General features: G+C 42.1%; 1 protein-coding gene across 1 annotated transcript in view; it reads left to right on the top strand.

Annotated features, from left to right (window-relative positions):
• The window catches only part of sgsm3 (small G protein signaling modulator 3), a gene marked incomplete at its 3' end in the record, with an annotated part of 79839 nt that overhangs the window by 27132 nt on the left and 25164 nt on the right, over positions 1-27543 (top strand). Inside the window, exons 3-6 of the mRNA XM_078536766.1 lie at positions 2667-2875; positions 17468-17575; positions 18577-18720; positions 24005-24200. Of these exons, the coding sequence (XP_078392892.1) occupies positions 2667-2875; positions 17468-17575; positions 18577-18720; positions 24005-24200 (657 nt within the window). The remainder of the gene's footprint in view (positions 1-2666; positions 2876-17467; positions 17576-18576; positions 18721-24004; positions 24201-27543) is intronic.

The raw sequence follows: 27543 nt of genomic DNA, 5'->3' as shown, positions 1-27543 counted from the left end.
CAGTCACCATTAACTGGTGCATTCTCCATGACAATGCCGATACCAAGCCGAGTCCACTTGCCAACCAATCAGCGCTCTCTTCTCATATATAAAGTTGTTGTTTCCCCTGTCATTGGTATTCTTGTGATTGTCCTGATGAGTGCAAGATGAAAAGCTTGGACAAAATGTCTTTTTTCAACAATACTCAAGTTCTGCACTAACAAATGACTATTACTGAAATTAATGGATAAATTCTTGAAGGGGAAAAATTTGCAGGGATATGGTGAAAGAGCAAGGGAGTGGGATTAACTGCATTGTTCTTCAAGAGCTGACACGTATTCAATGGGCTGAATGGCCTACTTCTGTACTGCACTATTCAATGAGTCGAGATACTTTCACCAGCATGGTGTCCGCCCCTTTCACCAATTTATCTATGTCTGCTACTGTCCTCACTCTTCAACATATTTCCGAGTTTCAAATAATCTGCAAAATTTGAAATAATGCCCTGTATATCAAAATCCAGGTCATTAATATATATCCAAAAGAGTAGTGGTCCTAATATCAACCCATGGGGAACACCAGTCCTCCAGTCTCAAAAATAACCATTTGCTATTACTCTGCTTTCTGTTTGTTAGGCAATTTTGCATCCACTTTACCACAGCAACGCCACCCCACTGCCCGCCAAACGGGCTTTACTTTTGCTAACTATTCTATTATGTGATACCTTGTCAAGCGCAGCATCACCCTTTACTTCATTGAAGAACTTGATCAAGTCAGTCAAACAGGATTTATCTTAAACAAATCTGTGCTGACTTTCATTTATTAATCTATACTTTTCCGAATGCCAACTATTTTTGAAATGGACCAGAAAAGCCAACCTGTACGCTTTCATGACTAGCAAACCGCACACCTGACCCATGTCTGATTTCACACAATGTTTTTGTCTTCTCACACGGGGGTCAGGTTCACAGTGCATTTTGTGAGCCACGATGGGCTGCTTGAGGAATATGAGTGCAGAGGTGGGTCGGTTAAAATGCCGCCTCAGTTCTCCAACACGGTAGCTCAGCTCCCAACGTTGTTTAAAGGCCCCTTAACCCCTCATCTCCCTCACACCACCACCAGCCCCCTCAGATCATCCATGCCATCTCCATTCTCCCCATGTATCTTCCATAGATGCTCTCACAGTGTGCACTGTGTACATTCCTCAGGAGCCATACAATAACAATGGGATTTACTTTAAAATCATTGAAAGAGCATTAAATCTCCAACAGTCTAAGAAAACCCTGAATGCAAACACAGTATCATAAACGAAAAAAATCCAAGGAAATAAATACTTGTAATTCTTTAAGTGCCTATTAGGTTTGTAAACAAATAAGAAACCACCTCAAAGACACATTCTGTTATTATAGGTTTGTAAAAGTTTCAATAGTTTTAAAACTACCTATTAAGCTGAAGCTTTTGAAACACAACCAAGCATTCATAATGGAACAACTGTCATAAGAGCTTTCAGCTCCATTGACAAAACAAATGTCCATTTCCATTTCAAAGCAGCATGCCTGTCAATCAATGGTTTGGGGGAGGAGGTACAGACCATTTTCTCTACCTCCAGAAGCAATTTATTTTTAAACAGCCAGATCTGGCAGTCCAGTTAAATCAGAGCACAAAAACATGACAGCAGAGGGCATCTATTTATATTTGCCATTACATTATGGTGCTTTCTCCATTGGAAACGTACTGTGATGCATGTGAACAATTAGACGAGGCTGGGCAAGGTAAGGGTCAACTTACCTTCAGAGGACGGATCCTCAAGGTGAATCACTGCTTTAAAAACACATCTACATTACAATACAGCACCTAAATAGTGGCATTTGAAGGTGTGAAAACATTTTACACTTGCCTTTCAGAATGTGCCCAACTCATCAGGCTTTCCATTTTCTCTATGAACTCCCAGACCTGGTGTGCTTTTAATGGGCTTCCAGAACCCCGGCACACCACCAGATGAAAATAGTGTGTGGGAGGAAATCCGATTTTTCATCCCCCATTTAAAATGGGGAACCCGACCTCAGCAAGGGGTGGGTGGGTAGGTGTGGATTTTGCGCACTAGGCGTTCCCAACCCACAAAAAAGGCCAGAGGAAAATGACGCAGGGTTGGGAGCGTAGAGGAAAACTGGATTTCCTTCTTTAAAAAAAACAAAGTATGGCCATTGGCGCACCGAAACGTGCCTCCGCACGGACGAAAATTCGGCCCCGGGTTTCAATTTAATCGCAGTTTGGCTTGCTGTAATGTTGGTCCCCTGTAATTAGCTCATTTTAATTTCATCCCTTTAGATCAAAATAATTACTCTGATTACTTATATGTTTGCTGTTGCCCCTTGGTTTAAAGCACTCAGCATCTCCACTCTCACTAAATTCCTGTTGCTACACCATATAGCAAATCATCCTGTTGAACAACTTCTTCAGGCTCTGCACCCAAGTCTCTGGAATGAAGTTTTTACCTATGGCCTTCTGACTCAAAGGCCAGAGTTGTACCACTGGGCCACAGCTGGTGCTATATTTACCGAAGGTGTGTGCAGTTTGAGGGCTCACCTATTTAAGGTCAACAGGTGAAATGTTCATGCCGTGTACTGATGGTGTGGACAAGGTGATGGTTTCCTCCATGTACTGATGCACTTATTGTATTTCCACAGATGGAGTTGAACCAAATTACAGGAGAATTCTTGGGGTCCCGCTCCCTGAAGATCCTCAGCAGCGACTTAGATGGCAAGCGCATCTCGAGTTCACACACAATCACGATGTTGGCGATTTGACATGGGATAAAATTGATGTGGTGTTGCCACGCTCTCAGAAACTGCGATCCCTGGTCCTTGCAGGAATCCCGCACACCTTGAGGCCTCAGGTCACTTGCTCAGGCTCTTTTTCCAATTTTTCATTTCTCAATCAGTTTTTATTAAATATATTCAGATGAGTCTATAATCTACCCTCCTATCTCTGTCTCTTACGAACCAATGGTCCAATTTAACTTCTCCAATTTTGTCCTCTGTTGCACTGGAGGGTGCATCAATATTCCACAGATGCCACCCCATCCAAGTAGAAATTTTTTAAAAAGCTATTTGTTCTCGGGGTGTAGGGGGTGGCATTTATTGCCCATCCCTAGTTGCCTTGAGAAGCTGTGGTGGGCCTTCTCCCTCAACTGCTGCAAACCTTGCGTTAAGTCCCCTCCTTTGATGCCATTAGATAGGGAATTGCGGACTAACGATGCGGTGATAATGAAGCAATGGTGATATATGTCCAATTCAAGATGGTGTGTGACTTGGAGGGAAACTTGAAGGTGCTGGTGTTCCCATGATGCGCTGTTCTTGTCCTCATCAGTAGTAAAGGTCCCAGGGGAGGGAGTTTCTATCAAAGTAACTTTGGTGAGTTGCCATAGGACGCTATAGCTTGTACATATTGCAGTCACAGTGCGGTGGTGATGGAGGGTGTGAATATTGAATTCAATGAGAGGGACACTATTCTGTCCTGGATAATGTCAAACTTCATGAATGATGTAGCTGTACCTATGCAAACAAGTGTTGCATCAATAAGGCTCTGGATGGTGAGTAAACTTTAAGAAGGTGAACCACTCATCACAGAGAATCTAGTCTCTGCCCTACTCTTCTTGCCGTGATGTTCATATGGCTGATTCTGATTAAGCTTCTGATTAATTATGACCACCTCTTCATCCCCAAGTTGTTGACCTGTAATGATGGTGCCTTTGAAGGTAAAGGGCAATGGATGGGCTTTCTCTTGATTGAAATGGTCATTACCTGGCATTAATGTGGCATGGGAGTTACCTGCCATCTGTCAACCCAAGCTTGTTTGTTATCTAGGGGAGATGATGGCATAGTGGTAATGTCATTGGACCAGTAATCCAGAGGCCCAGTCTAATGCTCTGGGGACACGAGTTCAAATTCCACCTCTGAAGCTGGTGAATATAAAATAAAATCTGCAATAAAAAGTAATTTTGGTAATGGTGACCACGAAACTTCATCAATAAGCATAAAAACCCATCTGGTTCACTAATGCCCTTTAGAGAAGGAAATTTGCCATCCTTACCCTGGCCTGGCCTATATATGATTCCAAACCCACAGCTATGTGGTTAACCCTTAACTGCCCTCCCAAATGGCCCAGCAAGCAACTCAGTTCAAAAGGGCAATTGGGGATGGGCAACAAATGCTGGCCTTGCCAGCAACGCCCACACCCCATGAAAGAATTAACATCCTACTATAGACCAGCATGATTCATTGTTGGAGGAGCTATGCACAAAGCTAATTGTGGAATATGTTTGTGAACAGCTTCACTCCTGACATTGTGAAATAGGGAAGGTTATTGCTGAAGTAGCTGAAGGTGGTTGAAACGAGAATGCTTCATTCCATGATAACCTAGAGCTTTGATTACAGACACAATTCATTTGTGTCAGGAATAACACCTGTCACTGGAAAGTTTTCTCTTTGACTCTCTTTTGTCCTCCATTGTGCTCAGGCTCCTTGGTGCCATACTTGGTCAGCTAACATAAAAGGGAACCTAGAAGTCTTCTGTAGACATAGAAATAGTAAAACGCTAGTAAGAGGAGGGATGGAGCTGATTAGACACCCACAAAAGGAATTTACGCACGGAGCAGAGATAATGGCTGAGGTACAAAATGGATACTTTGCATTTGCCTTTACCAAGGAAGAAGACGTTGCCCAACTCTTGAGACACTGGATGGGCTAAAAATTGGTAAAGAGGAGGTATTAGAAAGGCTGGTTGTACTCAAAGTTGACAAGTCACTAGGACCGGATCAGATGCATCCAAGGATACCTTGGGAAGTGAGGGTGGAAATTGCAGGGGTACTGGCCATAATCTTCCAATCCTCCTTAGATACAGGGATGGTGCCAGAGGACTGAAGAATTTGAGAATTGTTATATTTTTGTTCAAAAAAGGATGTAAGGATAAACCCAGCAACTACAAGCCAGTCAGTTTAACAATAATTTGGGATTTTCAGTCATGTGGACCAGTGTGGATTAATTAAGAAAAGACAGCACAGATTTGTTAAAGCAAATTGTGTTTTAATTAACTTGATTGAGTTTTTTGAAGAGGTAACAAAGAAGATTGACAAGGTTAATGTGGTTTTTCCGAATGGCAGGCAGTGACTAGTGGGGTACTGTAGGGATCGGTGCTGGGACCCCAGCTATTCACAATATATATTAATGATTTAGCTGAGGGAGCTAAATGTAATTTCTCCAAATTTGCAGATGATAAAGCTGGGTGAGAGGATGAGCTGTGAGGAGGATGCAGAGATGCTTCAGAGTGATTTCTACAGAGGAACAGTGGGGGGCGTTCAGAAAGGAAATGGGGAGGGTACAGGCTCAACATGTTCCCTCTAGGGTGATAGGAAGGAGTAACAAGCCCAGAGAACCGTGGATGACCAGAGATATTCAGGTTACGATGAGAAGGAAAAGAGAGACTTTTAGCAGGTACAAGTCAGCAGAGGCATTAGTGGAGTACAGACAATGCAGGGTGGAGCTTAAGAAAGCAATTAGGAGAGCAAAGAGGGGATATGAGAAAGCTCTGGCTGGTAAAAGTAGGGAAAATCCCAAGATATTCTATAAGTATATCAATGGGAAGAGGATAACCAGGGAAAGAGTAGGGCCCCTAAGGGACCAAGGGGGCAATCTATGGGTGGAGCCAGAGGACATCGCTAGAGTGTTGAATGAATACTTCACATCCATCTTCACCCAAGAGAATGAGGATGAAGATATCAAACTCGGGGAGAGAGACTGCAAGGTTCTTAAGCAAATTGATATAGGGAGTGACAAGGCATTGGAGGTATTGGCAGGCTTAAAAGTGGACAAATCTCCAGGCCCAGATGATTTGTGTCCCAGGCTGCTAAGGGAGGAGATCGCAGGGGCTCTGACCCAAATTTTTAATTCCTCTGTGGCCTCGGGGGAGGTGCCAGAGGACTGGAGAACAGCTAATGTGGTTCCACTATTTAAGAAGGGTTGTAGAGATAAGCCAGGGATCTTCAGGCCAGTGAGTCTCACATCAGTGGCAGGGAAACTATTGGAGAAAATTCTGAAGGAGAGAATCTATCTCCACTTGGAGAGGCAAGGTTTGATCAGGGATAGTCAGCATGGCTTTGTCAGAGGGAGGTCATGCCTAACAAATTTGATTGAATTTTTTGAGGAGGTGACCAGGTGTGTAGATGAGGGGAGTGCAGTTGATGTAGTTTATATGGATTTCAGCAAAACCTTTGTCAAGGTCCTACATGGGAAACTTATAAAGAAGGCAAATGCACATGGGATACAGGGTAATTTGATAAGGTGGATTCAAAATTGGCTTAGTTGTAAGAGACAGAGGGTGATGACAGAAGGATGCTTTAGTGACTAGAAGCCAGTGTCCAGTGGCGTACCACAGGGATCTGTGCTCGGTCCCCTATTATTTGTCATTTATATAAATGACATAGATGACTATGTGAGGGGGAGAATTAGTAAGTTTGCGGACACAAAGCTTGGCCAGGTGGTTAACAGTGAGGTTGAGCGTCTTGGGCTACAGGAAGATATAGACGGGATGGTCAAATGGGCAGATAAGCGGCAGATGGAATTTAACCCTGAAAAGTGTGAGGTGATACACTTTGGAAGGAGTAATTTGACAAGGAAGTATTCAATGAACGGCATGACAATAGGAAGTCCTGAGGAACAAAGGGACCTTGGCGTGCGTGTCCATAGATCTCTGAAGGCGGAGGGGCATGCTAGTGGGGTGGTGAAAAAGGCATATGGGACACTTACCTTTATCAATCGAGGCAGAGGTTACAAAAGTAGCGTGGTCATGTTGGAGTTGTATAGAACCTTGGTGAGGCCACAGCTGGAGTACTGCGTGCAGTTCTGGTCGCCACATTTTAGGAAGGATGTGATTGCACTGGAGGGGGTGCAGAGGAGATTTGCCAGATGCTGCCTGGGATGAAATATTTAAGTTATGAAGAGAGGTTGGATAGGCTTGGGTTGTTTTTGTTGGAGCAGAGAAGACTGAGGGGCGACCTGATCGCGGTGTACAAGATTATGAGGGGGCATGGACAGGGTGGATAGGGAGCAGCTGTTCCTCTTAGTTGAAGGGTCAGTCACAAGGGGACATAAGTTCAAGGTGAGGAGCAGGAGGTTTAGGGGGGGATGTGAGGAAAAACTTTTTTACCTAGAGGGTGGTGAAGGTCTGGAATGCACTGCCTGGGAGGGTGTTGGAGGCGGGTTGCCTCACATCCTTTAAAAAGTACCTGGATGAGCACTTGGCACGTCATAACATTCAAGGCTATGGGCCAAGTGCTGGTAAATGGGGTTAGGTAGGTAGGTCAGGTGTTTCTCATGTATCGGTGCAGACTCGTTGGGCCGAAGGGCCTCTTCTGCCCTGTGTGATTCTGATTCTGTGATTTGGATAAGCTGAGTGAGTGGGCAAATGCATGGCAGATGCAGTATAATGTAGATAAATGTGAGATTATCCACTTTGGTAGCAAAAACAGGAAGGCAGATTAGTATCTGAATAGCTATAAATTGAGAGAGGGGAATGTGTTACGAGACCTGGGTGTCCTCGTACACCAGTCGTTGAAGGTAAACATGCAGGTGCAGCAGGCGGTAAAGAAGACAAATGGTATGTTGGCCATCATAGCCAGAGGATTCGAGTACAGGAGCAGGGATGTCTTGCTGCAATTGTACAGGGCCTTGGTGAGACCACCCTTGGAATATTGTGTGCAGCTTTGGCCTCCTTATCTGAGGAAGGATGTTCTTGCTATAGAGTGAGTGCAGCAAAGGTTTACCAGACTGATTCCTGGGATGGCGGGACTGACATTTGAGGAGAGATTGAGTAGGTTAGGATTATATTCGCTGGAGTTCAGAAGAATATGGGGGGATTTCATAGAAACCTATGAAATTCTAACAGGACTAGACAGGGTAGATGCAGGTAGGATGTTCCCGATGGTGGGGGAGTCCAGAACCAGGGGTCACAGTCTGAGGATATGGGGTAGACCATTTAGGACTGGGATGAGGAGAAATTTCTTCACCCAGAGAGTGGTGAGCCTGTGGAATTCGCTACCACAGAAAGTAGTTGAGGCCAAAACATTGTGTGTTTTCAAGAAAGAGTTAGATATAGCTCTTGGGGCGAAAAGGATCAAAGGATACAGGGAGAAAGCGGGAGCAGGCTATTGAGTTGGATGATCATAATGAATGGCAGAGCAGGCTCGAAGGGCCGAATGGCCTACTCCTGCTCCTATTTTCTTATGTTCCTATGTTTCTAATATGGTGTACATGGACTCCAGAAGGCATTTGATAAAGTGCCAAATAACAGGTTTGTCAGCAAAATTAAAATCCATGAAATATGGAATAAAAAGGACAGTGGCAGCATGAGTATGAAGTTATCTGAAACTAAGAGTGGTGGTGAATGGCTGTTTTTCAGATTGGAGCAACAGTGGGGCTCCACAGGGGTTGATACCAGGATTACTGCTTTCCTTGATATATATTAATGAGCTAGATTTGTCATACCTAGAGAAACCTAGACATAATGTCAAAATTTTCAGTTGACGCAAAACTTTGAAGTGTTATTAACTGTGAGAAGGATGGTGATAAACATCAACAGGACGTAGGCTAGGGGAATGGGCAGACGTGTAGATGAAATTTCGTGCAAATACCGGTGAAATGATTAATTTTGGTAGGAAGAATGAGAGGCAATATAAAATAACGGATACAGTTCTAAAGGAGCAGGAGCAGAGGGATCTGGGGCACAAATCGTTGAAGGTGGCAGGGCCGGTGAGAAACTGGTTAAAAGGCATATGGGATCCTGGACTTTATAAATAGAGGCATCAGATACAAAAGCAAGGAAGTTATTTATGGTGAATCTTTACAAAATACTGGTTTGACCTCAACCGGAGTATTATGCCCAATTCTGTGTACCACACTTCGGCAGGATGTGAAGGCCTTAGAGAGGGTGCTGAAAATATTTACCAGTATGGTTCTGGGCATGAGGGACTTCAGTTGCGTGGAATGATTGGTGAAGCCAGGGTTGTTCTCCTTAAAGGGAAGGTTGAGAGGAGATTTCATAGGGGTGTTCAAAATCATGAGGGGCCTAGATTGAGGAGTTCACAAAGTTTAGAATCAGAAGACACCAGTATAGGTTGAGTGGCAAAAGAACCAATGGCGACATGAGATAAAAGTTCTTTATGCAGTGAGCGGTTAGGATCTGGAATGCGCTGCTCGAGAATGTGGTGGAGGCAGATTCAATCATGGCTTTCAAAGGGGAATTCGAGATACACCTGAAGATAAATACATTTGCAGGGCTACAGGGAAAGGGTGGGATGTTGGGGCTAGCTGAGTTGCTCTTACTGAGAGCAGGCATAGACATGGCTGACCGAATAACCACCTTCTGCATTGTGATCATTCTATGCATCTATGAAGTACTACCTTCACGTTGAGGGCATTGGCTCTCACTTGTTGCCCAGCATTTTCCCCTTGGCCCCTGTCTCAACCAGGTCTGGAACTGAATGGCCTTGGCATAGTTATTGGTGAGCCTGTGTCATTATTGCTGATTCTGTCCATCTCTTTACTGGTGATTGGGAGGAGTCATATACGTTGGTAACTGGCTGTGTTAGATTTATCCTGTTTTTTTGGCTAGAATACAAGTGTGCAAGCATCCATGTTGTGGGATAGATACCCGTGCACTAGAATGGGTAGGTTTGGAATACAGCTTTTCAGTATGACCACAGGGATCTTATGAGGAACCCCTTCCTGATCTCAGTGCATTCAACTGCTTCTTCATCTTACGTGACAGAACACTGACATCATTGATGATGGGGATCTCTGGAGGTGGCAGAGCAGAGTCATCTACCCACCATTCTTGGATGAAGACACTTGCCACACTTCCCCAGAACCAGATTCAGCACAAATACCTTCCTTATTGGGCTGGAACCTTCACCCGTACACTTTTCAGGAATTCCTCCTGCTGTTTGACTTCACAATATTATTTTCTCGGTCTGTACTAGGATAATTGAAGTCCCCCATTATCACTACTCTGTAGTTCTTGCATCGTTCTGAAATTTGCTCCTCTATTCCCTGCCCGTGATTCAATACCCGATAGTGTGTATGCAGCAGCATAATAGCTCCTCCATTGTTCCTTATTTGTAACCAGATAGATCCTGTCTTTAAACCTGAAGAACACCACTACTTTCAGGTATGATAATAGCATATTTGAGATTGCAGCTTGTGATGGTATCAATTCTGCTACTGCTACATTTCATGGCAGTGCAATTTTGAGCTGTTAGATCTGTCCTTAATCTTTCCCAGTTCAGCAGGGCATTAGGAAGCAATGATACTTTACAGTGCCCCAGGACCACTTCCATCTGACTGAATGGAGGAGTCTGGGATTATGGATGTGACTCTGTGAGTAAAAAAAAATGTCAGACTGTGACTTGGCTGGTATGTGGTCCAGCTCTCCCAACTTGCACACCTGTCCCTAAATGTTACTGAGGAGGAGCTCACCAGGCTGAGTGTGCCTTGCTCTTATCCTGATATGATGCCTGGGCTGTCACTGATCAATCATCTTTTTTATCAGTTAAAACTGTAGCTGGGCTGTTTCCTTGGCCACTTCAGAGGGCATTAAGAGTAGCCACATAGCATAACATTGGAGTCCAATTTAGGCCAGAGAAGGAAATTACTGAAGCCAGCTGGGCTTTTACAATAATTCGGAAGCTTTCATAGTGTTGTGGTATAAAGATGAGATCACTCAAGTCTGAGTTTTCAGTAAGCAAAGGTTTTATTTAAGCATATGCTGGGAGGACACAGCCTGGTTCTAGTGTGTCTCTCTGATACAAAGGCTGTGTAACATATTTATATCTTTTAGTTACCACATTTCACTATACTGCCAAGTACAACCACTGGTTGCATACCTAATAAGCAGAATTATTCAGGCTGCAGATGTCTCTGTTATCTCACTGGGAGGCTGGGAAATGCCTCGGTTCTAGCACCTCCCAGTCTGTGCTCTTATCACTCTTAACATTTGTTTACCCATCCTGTGAAGATCATTAAGTTTTATGACTCGTGATTGTTAGTTGGGTTCCCATAGTACCATACTCATCATGCCTATGTGTTGGCTATATTTCCCATCATGCTTAGAAAGAGCTCTCACAAAGACACTTAAAGCTATTGATTAATGTCCATCTGAAAAAATAATAGAGGGAGAAAATAAACTTTGAGAGTAAACTAGTAAGTAATATAGAAACGGACAGTAAGAGCTTCTTTAAATATATAAAAAGGAAGAGAGAGACCAAAGTGTACATTGGCCCCTTAGAGAATGAGGCTTGGGAAATGATAATGGAGAACCAGGAAATGGCAGAGGAAAATGAATAAATACTTTGCTTCAGTCTTCATGGTAGAAGACACTAATAGCATTCCAGTACTAGATAATCCAGGGGCAAAAGACGGGGAGGAAATAAATACAATAGCTATGAGTAGAAAAAAAGTCCTAGGGAAACCAATGGGGCTAAAGGCTGATAAGACCCCTGGACCTGATGGGTTGCATCCTAGAATATTAAAGGAAGTAGCTGCAGAGATAGTGGATGCACTGGTAGTAATCTTTCAAGAATCCTTAGATTCTGGAAAAATCCCAGAGGATTGGAAAATGGCCAATGTAACACCCTTATTCAAAAAGGGAGGGAGGCAAAAAACAGGTAACTATAAGCCAGTTAGCTTAATATCTGTTATTGGGAAAATGTTAGAGTCTATTATAAAGGATGTAATAGCAGAGCATTTAGAATTACATAATCTAATCAAGCAGAGTCAGCATGGTTTCATGAATGGGAAATCATGCCTGACAAATTTATTAGAATCCTTTGAGGAGGTAACAAGCAGGATAGATAAAGGGGAACCTGTAAATATAATATATTTAGATTTCCAAAAAGTGTTCGATAAGGTACCACACCTAAGGCTACTTAATAAGATAAGAGCCCATGGTGTTGGGGGGTAGTATATTAGCATGGATAGAGGATTGGCTAACTAATAGAAGACAAAAGAATTGGAATAAGAGGGGCATTTTTAGGATGGCAACCTGTAACTAGTGGAGTGGCACAGGGATCAGTGCTGGGGCCTCAATTATTTACAATATATATTAATGACTTGGATGAGGTAAGTGAATGTACTGTTGCCAAATTTACGGATGGCACAAAAATAGGTGGGAAGGCAAGTGGTGAGGATGACACAAGGAGTCTACAGAGGGGTATAGACAGGTTAAGTGAGTGGGCAAAAAAGTGGCAGATGGAATATAATGTGGGAAAATGTGAGGATATGCACTTTGGCAGAAAGAATAGAGGAGCTGAATATTATTTAAATGGAGAAAGACTGCAGACAGATTTAGGAGTCCTTGTGCATGAATCCCAAAAAGCTAACATACAAGTTCAGCAGGTAATAGAGAAGGCAAATGGAATGTTGGCCTTTATTCAAAGGCAATGGAGTGTACAAATAGGGAAGTTTTGCTAAAACTATACAAGGCACTAGTTAGACCACACCTAGAGTACTGTGAACAGTTTTGGTCCCCTTATCTAAGGAAAGATATACTGGCATTGGAGACAGTCCAGAGAAGGTTAACTAGGTTGATCCCGGGTATGGAGAGATTTTCTTATGAGGAGAGGTTAAGTAGGTTGGGCCTGTACTCATTGGAGTTTAGAATATTGAGAGGCGACCTTATTGAAACATTTAAGATTCTTAAGGGACTTGACAGGATAATTGCTGAGAGGTTGTTTCCCCTTGTGAGAGAGTCTAAGACCAGAGGGCATTATCTCAGAGTAAGGGGTCGCCGATTTAAGACAGAGATGAGGAGGAATTTCTTCTCTCAGAGGGTGGTGAATCTGTGGAATTCATTACTGCAGGGGGCTGTAGAAGCTGGGTCATTAAGTATATTCAAGGTTGAGATAGACAGATTTTTAATCAGTGAGGGAATCAAGGGTTATGGGGAAAAGGCAGGAAAGTGGAGTAGAGGATTATCAGATCAGCCATGATCTCATTGAATGACGGAGCAGACTCGATGGGCCGAATGGCCTACGTCTGCTCCTACTCTTTATGGCCTTATGAATCATTTACGCCACTTCACATGGTAATTATTCTGATGCTAGCCCACAAATTATTCGATTTATTTAATTCCTTTCACAGTTTTGTCATAGTGCGTTGACTAGGCCTCCTTGGTGCCATTTCAATCCTGCTGTAGACTAGCATGGACTGATTCATTATCAGCAACGTAGTGTGAGCACTGGACTGTAGCATCCATGTATTTTCTTCATGCATGAGCCATCGAAATGTGTCTACAGGCTTATTGATCTTGGATAGCCTCAGGTACAAGTCTCTTCGCCCAGAATCCATGCCTATACTTTGTAGCACAGTTAGGGAATAGGGATTGGGAGTGGGAACCTGGGAAATCTGCCTGAATAGTTCTCAGCATTCTTGTGCTCGGAAATAAAATTTTTGTGTCCCAGCTGAGGTCAACACGGATGAATATGGGACTTTGTGATCTTTGCTGATCAGTCCTACAGCAGGTGGTGCCTTTATCTTCTGAGCATTTGGGGAACTCTGCACCTTTCCTCATGTTTTTCTCTCAGGTATTTTTTTGTTAATGAGAATTACATAGAACGTACAGCACAGAAACAGGCTATTCAGCCCAACCAATCCATGCGCACTTATATTTCATTTATGCATCCTCATATCCTTCTGCATCTAACTCTATCAGCATTACCCTCTATTCTCTTCTCGCTCATCTCTTGACTAGTTTTTCCTTAAATGCATTTATACTATTGATCACAACCACTTTCTGTGGTAGTGAGTTCCACATTCTAACCTCTGGTTAAAGAAGTTTCTTCGGAATTCTATATTTGATTTCTTAGTGACTATCTTATATTGATGGCCCCTTCCCCATATGTGGAAACACACACTCTATGACTGCTCTTTCAAAATCTTTTATAATTTTAAAGACCTCTACTCGGTCACCCCTCGGCCTTCTCTTTTCAAGAGAAAAAGAAACCCTGGCTGCTGTTCATCTTCTGAAAGGTAGAACCTCATATTTCTGTTATCATTTTTGTAAATCTTTTTGCATACTTTCCATGCCTCTATAACCTTTATTTGTTTATGTTTTGCTGACCAGAAATGTACACAGTACTCTAGTTGTGGTCTAACTAAGGTTTGATACAAGTTTAGTACAACTTTCTGCTTTTTAATTCGATCCCTCGACAATTAAGTGCTCGGTATTTTTTTTTTTCTGATCCTTTTTAGCCGACATCACAACTTTTAGCGATTTGTATTTTTGTTCTTTCCTTTGCTTCTCTGCCCTATTTAGATTCATATTGTTCGAGTAATACGTGACCTCCTTATTTATCTTAGCAATGATTATACCTTGTGCTAATGAGCAGAAATCTATTTGCCCATTCTGCAAGTTTATTAATGTCATCCTGTAATTTGTTCCAGCCCTCATTATTGACTATCCCCCCAATTGTATTTTTGATTTTAAAGTCTAATTTGTTAATGTAAGTGGTCCCGACACTGATCCATCATCTGCCAATCTGAATACCTATCATCTACCCCTCATGCCTGCTTTATGCTTTGCAGCCAGCCAGTTATCCATTCTGCTATTATCCCTGTCTCTGAATGCTCTGATCTTATTCATTAGCCTATTATGTGGCATTTTATCCAAGGCCTTTGAAAATCCAGATGAATTACATCTACTACATTACCTTTGTCTACACTTTCTGTTGCATCTTCAAAAAGAATCAATAAGGTTGGTCAAGAAAGGCTCTCCCTTTTGAAATTCACACTGATCATTCACTGTTGTTTTTTTTTGGTTTCCAGCTGTTTTCCTATTTTCTCCTGTAACAGGGATTTCATTATTTTTCCTACCACAGATTTTAACTAACTGGTCTACAGTTCCCTGGATATGTTCTAACTCCTTTCTTAAATATAGGCATAATCTTATCTATACCGCAGTCTTCTATCATAGAGTTATACAGCACCGAAACAGGCCCTTCGGCTCATCGTGTCCATGACATCCATCAAGCACCTATCTATTCTCATCCCATTTTCCAGCGCTTGGCCCGTAGCCCTGTATGCTATGGCGGTTCAAGTGCTCATCTAAATACTACTAAAATGTTTTGAGGGTAAATCCTGCACTGTTTTCTAATGAATTATTAGATATGTGTAATAGTGCCTCTGCTATATCTTTAGTTTCTTTTAATGTGTGTAGATGTAATCTGTCCGGACCAAGGTTTTATCCTCTTGAGTTCGAGTACTTTATTTACTATTTCTCCTGTTTTTATTTTAAATGCAGTTATATTATTTCTAATCTCATCAGCTGATATCATGTCCACCTGATCCTTAAATACTGAAGCAAAGTTTTCCCATATGTTTTTATTCATCCAATATGTCTCATTACTGTTAAGGTTGTTCTTGTCCTTAAAGGAAATAGTTTTTCCTGATGCCACTTTAAATGTTTCCCCTTGCCGTTCTACATCATTGTTTGCCAGTATTGTTATCCATTTTATTTTCCTCAGTTCTGTTTTGAATCCCCAAAAAAATGACCTTTCTCCAATCTATTGCCTTCGTCATTGTCAAGCTGATGTCTTTCTCAATTACTATTTTAAAGTCATTGTAGTATGCACACTTTTACTTGGCTTATTGGTTAACAAAGCAGCATTAAAGCATATTGAGACCATGAGCTTTGTAAATAGAGACACACAGTACAAAAGCCAAGAAGTTACGCTAAACCTATATATGTACAAAACGACTTGTTCAACCCCAGCTGGTGTATTGTATCCAACTCTGGGCATTGCACTGTAGGAAGGTTATGGAGCGGGTAGAGAAGAAATTTACCAGAATAGTTCCAGGGATGAGAGATTACAGTAATGGAGATAGGCTGGAGAAACTGGAGTTAGCCTCTCTTAGAGCAGATAAGGCTAAGGGGAGATTTTATAGAGGTGTTCAAATCATGAAGTGCTTCGGCAGAGTAAATTAAAAGAAACTATTTTCGATGGCTGGTCGATAATACAGATTTAAGATAATCGGAGGGTACAGAGTTAAGGTGATTTAAGATAATTGGAGGGTACATATTTAAAGTGATTTAAAATAATTGGAGGGTACAGACTAAGGTGATTGGCAAAAAAAACTAGAGGCAACATGAGGAAAACTTTGTTAACACAGCAAGTGGTCAGAATTTAGAATGCCCTAAGCTCTGGAATTCCCCCTCTAATCCTCTCTGTCTCTCTTCCTTGCTTTCCCCTTTTAAGACACTCCTTAAAATACACCCTTTTGGCTAATCTTCTGGTTATCTGCCTTAATACCGCCTTATGTGACTCGGTGACTAATTTTTGTTGTTATAATGCTCCTGTGGTGCACCTTGGATTGTTTTATTAAGTTGAAGGAGCTATGCAAACATAAGCCTTTACAATGCCTGAAAGGGTGATGGATACTGATTCAATAGCAGCTCTCAAAAGGGAATTGGTAAATACTTGAAGGAGAAAAAAATTGAGGGAAATGAGATAAGAGTGGGGAAATGAGACTAACTGGATTGCTCTTAGAAATGCCAGCACAGACTTGATGGGGTGAATAATCTCCTGTGTGTTGTACTAAACTATGATTCTATTTTATTTGCTGTGGTATATTTCCCATTACTAAGTGCAGTAGTGAATCCTACTTTGAGCTACTTTCAGTGTTTAAAAGGACTCCTGTGGGCATTGTAAGAACTCCATTCCCTTATCCCCTTTAACCACCTTTTCCAGCCTATTAATATCAGGGTTAGTTGAAATCCCCCATGATTATTCTGGTTTTTTTTTCTCATTTCTCTAATTTGTCAGCATATTTCTTCCTCCACCTACCTTCCACTTTTAGATGGACTGCAGAGAACACCTGTTGGTGTGATTGATCTTTTCTTATTGTCTAACTCTTTCCATATGGATTTGATTTCTGGCTTACTGATGGCTACCTCACTTTTTCCTATTGCCATTATCTCTAATAAGTACAGCTATTCCACTTTAATCCATTTCCCCATCTCCTGTTATATCTTTCCTAAATAATGCAATGTTTAATTTCCGGTCCTGATTTTTCTGTAGCCAGGCTCAGAGTTCCCTACTGCATCTGGTTCTTCACAATGTACTATTGCCTCTGGCCCCCCCTTGTTTTATCACTGACACTGTGCAATGCTGTTCAGTTTCATTCATATTTAATAGCAGTTCCTCTTCTTTTTTTAAACTATCCTTTTACACTCCTATAACTCTGTTTATTCCCTGGCTATTTATGTCCTACCTTAAGTTCATCTGTCTGATGCTCCCCTTTCCTGTTTTGTTAATACTTAGGCTTGTTTCATCTCTTCTAGGTCCCATTCCCACCTGTACTAGTTTAAAGCCCCTTGCTCTGTGGCACTCCTTTTCCCTTGTGTTGCTGGCATTCTCCTTACTTAGTCTATATCTCTTTAGATCTGGATGCGGTTATCAGGTGCTCTGCAGAAGAAGAGGAATACGGAAACTTCATACCGTGACATTGCCAGAAACAGCTCCAATGATGGTAGCATTGCAGCTAAACAGGTGAGGGAATGAAAGTGGCTGATATGAAACAGCTTGCATGTATATAGTGCCCGCCATTCCAAGGAGAAGGTGTAATTCAACAAAAATGTATACCAAAGCATAGAAGGAGGTAACAGGAGAGGTGACCAAGGGCTTGGCCTTCGAAATGGATATTAAGGAGGGCTTTCTAGGAGGAGAGGCAGAGAGGGTTAGTGAGGGAATTTCAGAGTGTGGATCCTAGTCGATTGAAGGCACGACTGTCCCTGGTGCAGTGAAATGAGGCTGCTCAAAAAGGCCAGAGTCAGAAGGGTAAAGTGTTCTGGAAAGAGGTGTGTTGGAGACCTGGAGGAGGTTACAGAGATAAGGAGGGGAGAGGACATTAAGGTTTTAAACATGAGGTTTGAGACATTGCTTGTTTTTAAATCCCTCCATGGCCTCAGATGTATGGATTGTATCTTTAAATAAGTTTGAAAATTATATATATAAATCTATATGTATATATTTTATATATATATAATATATATTCATATATGCATAAACTCATCATTGAAGGAGGTGATGTTCCACAAGGATCAGTGCTGTAAACCATTTACATAAATGATTTGTGTATTAGGAATCAGAAATACAATTTGAAAACTTGCCATCAAATTGGGGACATGGTTAATGCAGTGGAGAACTGCACTGAAATACAGGAAAACATTAATAAATTTGCAGAATGGTTGCGTGATTGACAAGTGAGCTTCAGTATAGATAAGAATGAGGTGGTGCATTTTGGTAAGAAGACTATAAAGATGTCACATACCCCTTTGAAAGTAAGTGTCGAACTGGGTAGGGGAGCAGAAGGAATTAGGGGCACAGATACACAAATCACTAAAAATGGTGATGCCATAAAAGAGCAAACAAAGCACTGTGAATGTGACCATCAGTTTTGTGTGAGATTGATGATTTTTCTGGCAGCAACAACGCCACTTAGATCAGATTGGTATTTGGCAGTCAGATTGCCTGTATCTTTTCTGTTTCAGATCGAGAAAGACTTGCTTCGCACAATGCCAAGTAACACCTGCTTCTCCAACATAAACAGTGTTGGTGTTCCAAGATTACGGAGAATCCTGCGTGGGCTGGCATGGCTATACCCTGAGATTGGGTATTGCCAAGGGACAGGAATGGTAAAGACTGTAGTTAGAATGTATTCTTCTTTGTTCCATATCCCTTTAAACCCTTGTTAGATGAGACAAGGCAATTGGAATCATCAAAGCCCATCTCTCTAGAACTCTAGCTCCCTTCAAAGACAATGCCTTTAGAACCTAACTCCCATCAAAGTCAACCCTCTGTCACCCTGTATAGACAGGAATAGAGCCATTTATTATAAAATTGCGAATTAACCATTATGCTCCCATCGTTACCCATTCCTCTAGAATCCAGCTCCTCATAAAAATGCTACAACTGATGCACTCAAATAATCCTCTGGGGAGAAGTGTTCTGAATATGATGAATTTCATATTGAATTTGAGAGTAATGTTGTTAAGAACAAAAACTAGGGACTTAAATTTAAACAAAACCAATTTTCATAGCATGAAGGGTGAACTGGCTAAGGTAGATTGAAAAAATTAAATTAATAGATATGATGAAAGATAAGCAATGGCAAATATTTGAAGAAATAATTCATAATCTCAACAAATGCACATTCCCTCGAAGAATAGAATGTCCACGAGAAAAGTGGTTTAACCATAAGAGGATCGTTAATATTATAAATTACTAATCAACCCTGACTCTTCCATTCCCTTAGAATCCAACTCCTTATAAAAATGCTGAAATGATGAAACTCAAGTTTTGCAGGGAATTTTAATCAAAGAGTAACAGATGGATCTTTAAAGTCTCCACTTGAACTCTTCATCAGAGAATCAGCTGGAGATTTGCTGTCCATGTCCAGGTTGGGTTAAGTGCTTGAACTGCTTTAGATTAAGAAGTTCAAATTATACTATCAAATTATATTATTCTATCCTTTATTACGAGAGGGATTGAACATAAAAGTAAGGATTGTATGCTTCAGTTATACAGGGCATTGGTAAGACCGCAGCCTGAATACTGTGTACAGTTTTGGTCTCCTTATTTAAAGAACGATGTAAATGCATTGGAGGCACTTCAAAGGTGGTTTACTAGATTGAAACCTGGAATGAGCGGGTTGTCTTATGAGGAAAGGTTGGACAGATTGGGCTTGGAGTTTAGAAGAGCGAGGGGTGATTTGATTGAAATATACAAGATCCTGAATGGCCTTGACCAGGTGGATGTCCAAATTATGTTTCCTCTTGTGGGTGAGTCCAGAACTAGGGGGCACTGTTTTAAAATTAGGGATTGGCCCTTTTAGGACAGAGATGAGGAGAAATTTTTTCTGAGGGTTTTGCGACTTTGGAACTCTGCCACAGAAGGTAATGGAGGCGGGGTCATTGAATATTTTTAAGGCAGAGGTAGGTAGATTCTTGTTAGGCAAGGGAATCAAAGGTTGGCGGAGCAGGCTCGAGGGGCCAAATGGTCTATTCCTGTTCATATTTCTTATGTTCTTACGTACTAGCAATTAGTTAGCCCAAGTCCTAGTCCATTACCGAATTATCAGTTCATTTCTTGAATATTGCTGATGAGAAACATGTTGCTGAAGCTTTTCCTCTTGCACTCATCAGGACAAATGTAAGAATGCCAAATTTCAAACAATTGCAACAGTTTATACTATAGGAGCAAAAATGCTGATTGGTTGACAAGTCGACTCTGATTGGCCAAGGTGTTATCACAGAGAAAGCAGGCTCCCCAAGCTCCTGGATAATTCCAAAAAGGCACAAGGCTTGAGCATATTCCTTTGTTTGCAGAGAACGGATCCCTGTGTATGAATGTATGTCTCTTCTAGCAAGCGTAAATGAGCCATGTTACCAGCTCGACTAATTATCTTAAATTGGCTGTATTGAATGCAATGAAATGTATACGCCTGATGTTGCTCAATTGCATGATAGGCAGAACATAATTTTGGACTAACGGGATCATCCATTTAGTGGAAAATACTGCTTGCGTAACCACTGCATTGTAGCAGCGTGAAGCAGTTTGCTTAACCTGTCCAGAATGATGTTCTGCCTAAGATACAATTGAGTGATGTCGTTTATAAATTTCAGTGCCAGTGTGATGCCAGGTGCATAGGTTGTATGTCCCAGCAATTGGCTGATCAAATCAAACAGCATGTTCCTTTGGTTGTTCGTAGTGGGCAGAGTATAGGTTGTACTTGACCAACCCGTGCTTGCAAAACCCAAAACAAAACACCCAAGGTTAGATATGATTCCACGATTGGGTAGCACTTGCTGAACAAACCTGAGTGTGCTAATTGCTATAGTACAACCAATTTAACATTATCAGTTGAACTCGTAACACGGTTCATTTACGCTCGCTAGAAGCGGCATACATTCATACACAAGGACCTGTTCTCTGCAAACAATAGGAATATGTTCAAGCCTTGCACCCTTATTGAGCTACCCAGAAGCTTGGGGTGCCTCTAGTTCCCTATTATTTTGGCCGGGGCATTGCCACGGAGAATCAGAGTCAACTTGTTAACCTCTCAGGATCCTCCCTCCTGTAGTATAAATTGTTCTGATCATTTGAAATTTGGCGTTCTTGCATTTGTCCTGATGAGTGCAAGATGAAAAGCTTCAGCAACATGTTTCTCTTTTCAGCGATATTCAGGCTCTGTTCTACCAAGCGACAGCTAATTCCTTTTTGACAATGTCATTCAAAGGTCAGGCAATAAAATCATGACTCAACTTTGCTGTGTTGACTCACTTATGATTAACAGCATCTTAAGACTAAATGAGTTTACAAAGTGCTTGAGGAAGTGTTATTAATTAACAGATTTATTAACTTATGTTTAATTGCTGTTGCACCCTATATCACACTAACTAGGCTTCAGCTGCACCCTCATTAGTACAAATTAAATTTATTTTCAAAGCTCAAGATTGACATCAAGTTTGCAAGATGAATTTAGGTTTAGAGCCTTGTTTAGCTGACAAATTAACAGCTTTGACTAGCAAATTTACCACACATGCTTCAAGCCTAGTTCGGCATATGGCAGATAACCTTGTGATTTTAATAGTATGGTTTATAATGTATAGAGCCATATCTTCCTCAATTATCATAATAGGTTGTCTTGCCTCTTTCTGCATTCTCATGTTTATCTCCAGGGATATCAGCCTGATGTCAGCTTCATTCCCTGCTGGATCCCACCTTGCTTATTACAGAATCATAGAACGGTTACAACACCGAAGGAGGCCATTCTGCCCATGATGTCTGTGCCCGTTCTCTGCAATAGCAACTCGGCTAGTCCAATCATCCAATTCCCTTTTGAAAGCCACAGATTAATCTGCCTTCACCACACTCTCAGGCATTCCCAAATCCTAACCACTTGCTGCATAAAAGATTTTTCCTCATGTTGCCTCAGATTCTTTTGCCCATCACCTATCCTCTTGTTCTAGGCCCTTCTACCATCAGGAACAGCTTCTCCATGTCTATTGTCTCCGGACCCTCATGATTTTAAACACCTCTATCAAATCTTCTCTCAACCTCCTCATCTCTAAGGCAGTGCTTCCAAAACTTTTTCCCGGTGTAACCCCATTTTAATATCTTAGACTCCATGTGACCCTGGGGTGTGAATTTAAGAGGCAAGAGAGTTGAGGGGTGGGGAGAGGCTTCCTCAGTTGCTGAGCAGGGTGGGGTTGATCAAAAGGAGGGATTTCTCCAAAACAAAATAAAACTTGCCTATTCACAGGCTTTTTTTGCAGCAGCAATTGGGCCTCAGAGAGCAGTCCATTTGGCCACGCCCACCATCAAAACAAATGCAGTCATTTACAGGGGCCTCGCAGCTGTCAGGAATCAGCCCAAGCTTTGTTGCAGCCATTGCTGCCTTGGAGCTCACGACCCCAAAATCTCATCTCGTGGTCCTACTGGGGGTCACAGCCCACAGTTTGGGAAAAGCCCTGCTCTAAGGAAAGCACTGTGGTTGTGAAAGTTCCTTTGATAGGAAACTTCTTTCTTAAGTACCCATGGAGTGAATTCTCAGGCTTCCTGCCCAGTAGAAATTGAATGGCAGTGACCTCCTTCTCATTGCTGTTCTCTAGCTGTACCATTGGCCAGAGTCTCCCCCTGAGTTAGGTGGGAGACCTATTTAAAATGCAGATATGGCCCCTATGACGTGTTCCCTCCCACCAGCGTAATCCTATTGGCAAAACGTTAATGGATGATGGCTGAAAGTAATCTGACACGGTGCAATGTATTTGTTCACTATGCCAAAGTACTTCTGAACTTTGAGGTAGCTGCCTGATCAAACTCTCACTACTTTAGATCCCCCTTCCAGTAGTAGGGGAGGATAGAACTATTAGTATCCGTATTACAGCAAGGATGGGTAAAACACAATCATTCAGCATTCTGGACGAGATAATTAGCTTGACTGCTAACTCGCTAAAGTGAGGGAAGGAAGGAATGGATGGATAGAGGTGCATATCACAATGTAGAACATAGAAGTAGTAGGAGCAGGAGTAGGCCATTTGGCTTCTTGAGCCTGCTCTGCTATTCAGTAAGATCATGATTGATCTGATTGTAGCCTTAACTCTACTTTCCAGCCTGTTCCCATAAACCTGGACTCCCTTATAGATAAAATATCTAATTCGTGCTTGAATATATTCAGTGACCCAACCCCAGCTGCTCTCTTTGGAAGAGAATTCCTAGCCCTCAGAAGAAATACCTCCTCACCTCCAACTTAAATGGGAGACCCTCTAATTTGACATTTTTCCCCCTAGTTCTATATTACCCCATGAGGGGAAACACCCTCAGAATCTTATATGTTTCGATAAGATCACCTCATTCCTCTAAACTCCTATGTGTATAGGCCCAACTTGCTCAATTTTTTCTCATAAGACAACCCTTTCATCCTGGGAATCAACCCTAGTGAACCTTCCCTGAAGTGTATCTGTCTTTAAGTAAGGAGACCAAAATTGTACACCGTACTCTCGGTATGTTCTCACCAATGCCCTGCAGCAAGACCTTCCTACTTTTATACACAAGCCGCCTTGCTATAAAGGACCACATTCCATTTGCCTCCCTAATTACTTGCAGTGCCTGCATGCTAACCTTTAGCGATTCATGTACAAGGACACCCAGGATCACAATTTCTGTCACACCTTCCAGCGCCGGCCATCCCTGTGTTGCAGAACCACTGGTTGTTGATATCAGTTTCTTCTGTTCCGATAGAGACTTTGATAATCTGTGTGATTTACATTGAGAATGAGCAAAATACACAGCATGGTGAGGGACACTGTATTGAAGGAATGGCCTGGACTGGACCTGCAGCCTGGGCTCCTTTCTGGTCTGTCAGGTCCAATGATGTTCGGTGGCGGACTAAGGATAACTTTTGGTTTTCTTGGGCAGGTTGCAGCTTGTCTGCTGCTATTCTTGGAGGAAGAGGACGCTTTCTGGATGATGTGTGCCATTATTGAGGACCTGGTTCCTCCTTCATATTTCAGCACCACACTGCTGGGTGTGCAGACAGATCAGCGAGTTCTGCGTCATCTGATAGTACAGTACATTCCCCGACTGGACAAACTTCTCCAGGAACATGACATCGGTAAGAGAAGTGGTGGCTTTTCGATCATTCAAACAATCCTCAATTGACAGATTAATGGTGGGGTGGGGTTGATGTAAGTTGCAATACAGGTCAATGTAAGTTATCAATGCATGCTCTGTGTCCATTTTCTATCCCAAGTCTTACACACAACATTGGGCAAGTTGACAGTTGTATCTCCTGTCCTTTATCAATTAGGAATGGTACAGGAGTAACCTGGACTGTGTTCCATCTTATTCTGTCCAATGTCCTGTGGGAAGGGCCCAATTAAGAATGTGGTCGCGGATGTGTATATGGCTGCTCTATGCTGGGTAATCATGCACTAGCATATTTTTTGTATGGAAAGCCAAATCCATAAAACATCTGCCTTTGTTTGAAGCTTGACCCTCACTCTTATGGGTTACTCAGTCAAGTTTTATTTTCTAGTTCTCCTTTGCTAATTCTTAATGGACTGCAAGTTACTTCAGTGCTTGGTTCATGATGGTGTGTGTCAGCTGGGCATTTGGCTCGATTCTGTCTTCACATATTCACTTTCCAGCAGGGGTTCCTACACACTTGTTAGCAGTAGCACACTGGCTGATTCCATTTTCCTCTCTTCTGAATTTCCACCATCCTTTGTGTGAAGAAGTGCTTCCTAACATAATGCCTGAAAGACTTTGCTCTAATTTTATGGCTCTAACCCCTTGTCCTAGCCTTTCCCTTTAGGGGAAATAGTTTCTAAACACCCAATTATCAACCTTGATTATCTTAAAAACCTCAACTAGCTCATCCATATTCAAGGGAACGTCAGCCTTGCCAATGCAACCTGTCCTCGTAATTTAACCCTTTTAGCCCTGTATCGTTCTGGTAAATCTTCAATGCACACCCTTCCAGAGGTGTGGTCCTCAGAACTGAATGTCCAGATGGGGTCTAACCAGACCTCTAAGCAACAGCAGCATAGTTTCCAGCCTTCTTGAGATAAAGGCCAACATTACAAAAGCTTTTTAATTTTTTTTGTACCTGTTCATTAGCTTTTAGCGATTTCTGGATTTGGACTTGTAAGTCTCACTCTTCCACAGTTCCTCGCTTCTTACCAATTAATTTAATTTATTCTTTCATAGGATGCCCACATGTCTTAGGCATGTTGCCCTAATTGCCCTTGAACTGAGTGGCTTACAAGGCCAGTTCAGAGGGTAGTTAAAAAATCAACCACAGTGCTATGGGTCTGGAGTCACATGTAGGTCAGACCGAGTAAGGACGGCAGATTTCCTTCCCTAAAGGACATTAGTGAACCAGATGGGTTTTTACAACAATCGATGATCATTTCATGGCCACCATTACTGAGACTGACTTTCAATTCCAGATTTATTAATTGCATTCGGATTCCACCAGCTGCCACGATGGGATTTGAACCCATGTCCCCAGTGCATTAGCCTCGGTCTCTCGAATACTAACCTAGTAACATCACCATGGCACCACCACCTCCCCACCCAGGTAAGGTCCCAAGCAGAATTGTCCCAAGCCTCCAGCTCTAGCTCAGAGCCAGAGACATTTGCGGAGGGTCCCAGGGAACTGGGGAATTGCCCATTAGAAGTTTAAACTACCTGGGCAATTCCCACGTAGGTCCGTGTGTCAGGTCTTCTGCAGGGTCCTGACGCACACCTTCAGTCGACAATGCGTAGACTGGAAGATTTGGTCCACTGTTTTCAGTTTCTGAATGTTTCCTGTTCATCTTTGAGTAAAGACTCCATTATCTTTCCTGCCAGTAACCTTATGTTACTTTGTCTGCTGTTGCCTGGACTTGTTCAAATGTCCCTTTTTAAATAAAGGAATCACATTAGCTTTCTGCTAGTTCTCTGACAGTTATTCTTTTTCTGGTGAATTTTTATATATATGTAAAGTGCCTCGACTATCACATCCTTTTTTATCATTGCTATAATCCATCTGAACCACGGAGCTTCCCCTCTCTAGGTTTGACTAGGTTATTACTGCCACTTTCCATCTTAAACATCTTTATTTCCTTTTCAGTCTCTCCATCTAATGCCATGTCCACCATATTAGTCTCTCTGGTAAATAGCAAAACAGTGGAATAAATATTTTTGTCATTCTGCTGTTATTCCTTAGGGTCCCAATGCCTATCCTGATAATCATTTTGTTATCTATGTGGCTGTGGAATATATTACTATTTCTTTTTATATTCCTCAATCACTTAATTTTGAGCTCCTCCCCCCAACCTCTCCCTGTAACCCCCCCTTCCCCTGTAACCCCCCCCCCCCCCCCCCCCCCCATCCTTTTCCTGTAGCCCTACAATTATTTTATCTTCAAGTAACTATCCAATTCCCTTTAGAAAACCACAACTGAATCTATCCCCCACCACCTCACTCTCAGGCAGTGCATTCCAGACCTCAATGGTTCTTTTGTCACTTATCTTAATTCGATATCCGCGAATCCCGACCCTTCCACCAGTGGGAACAATTTCTCTACCTACTCTGCCTCTAACAAGAACAGCCACAGCTTTTTCAACCTGTCCATGTAACTAAAGTCCCTCATCCCTGGGAACGTTCGCATCAATTCTGCTCCCTCTCTGAAGCCTTCACAACGTTCTGAAAGTGCGGTGCCCAGAATTGAGTACCGCACTCCAGTTGAGCCCGAACAAGTGTTTTATTAAGGTTCATCATAACTCCCTTGTTTTTGTATTTAATGCCTCTATTATTTAAAGCCGAGGATTCCATATCTATTTTAAACCACTTTCTCAACCGGCCCTGCCACCTTCAACGTACACCTCCCAGGCTCCCCTGCTGCTGCACCCCTTTTAGAACTGTAGCCTTCATTTCACATTGCTTCGCTTTGTTCTTATTCTGTATTAGTTGACACTCCTCTGCATTAAATTCCATCTGCCACATGTCTGTCCACCCCACCAGCTTACCTGTGTCCCTCCAAAGTCCATCACTATCCTCCTCACAGATCACAATACTTTTCAAGTTTTGTGTCGTCCGCAAATTTTGAAAATGTGTCCTAAGTACCCAAGTTTATGTCATTCTATATGAAGAGCAGCAGTGGTCCCAGCACCGACACCCCCCACTGCCCCCCACCCCCCCCTCCAAAATGTATATCTTCCTCCATAAATCAACCTTTCATCATTACTTTGCCTTCTGTCAGTCAGCCAACTTTGTATCCACGCTATAATATGAAAGCAAAACACTGCAGATGCTTGAAATCTGAAATAAAAACAGAAAATGCTGGTAAAACTCAGCAGATCTGGCAGTATCTGTGGAGAGAGAAACAGGGTTAACGGTTCGAGTCCATCTGACTTTTTCAGAGCTAAAGAGCTATTATTGTTGATATCCATGTTGCCACCTTCCCTTAT

Source organism: Cetorhinus maximus, unplaced genomic scaffold, assembly GCF_964194155.1.
Source record: "Cetorhinus maximus unplaced genomic scaffold, sCetMax3.hap1.1 HAP1_SCAFFOLD_1506, whole genome shotgun sequence".
In the NCBI taxonomy this organism is placed as follows: domain Eukaryota; kingdom Metazoa; phylum Chordata; class Chondrichthyes; order Lamniformes; family Cetorhinidae; genus Cetorhinus; species Cetorhinus maximus.
Note: the sequence above shows the minus strand (reverse complement) of the source record. Positions and strands in the feature narration are given on the sequence as shown.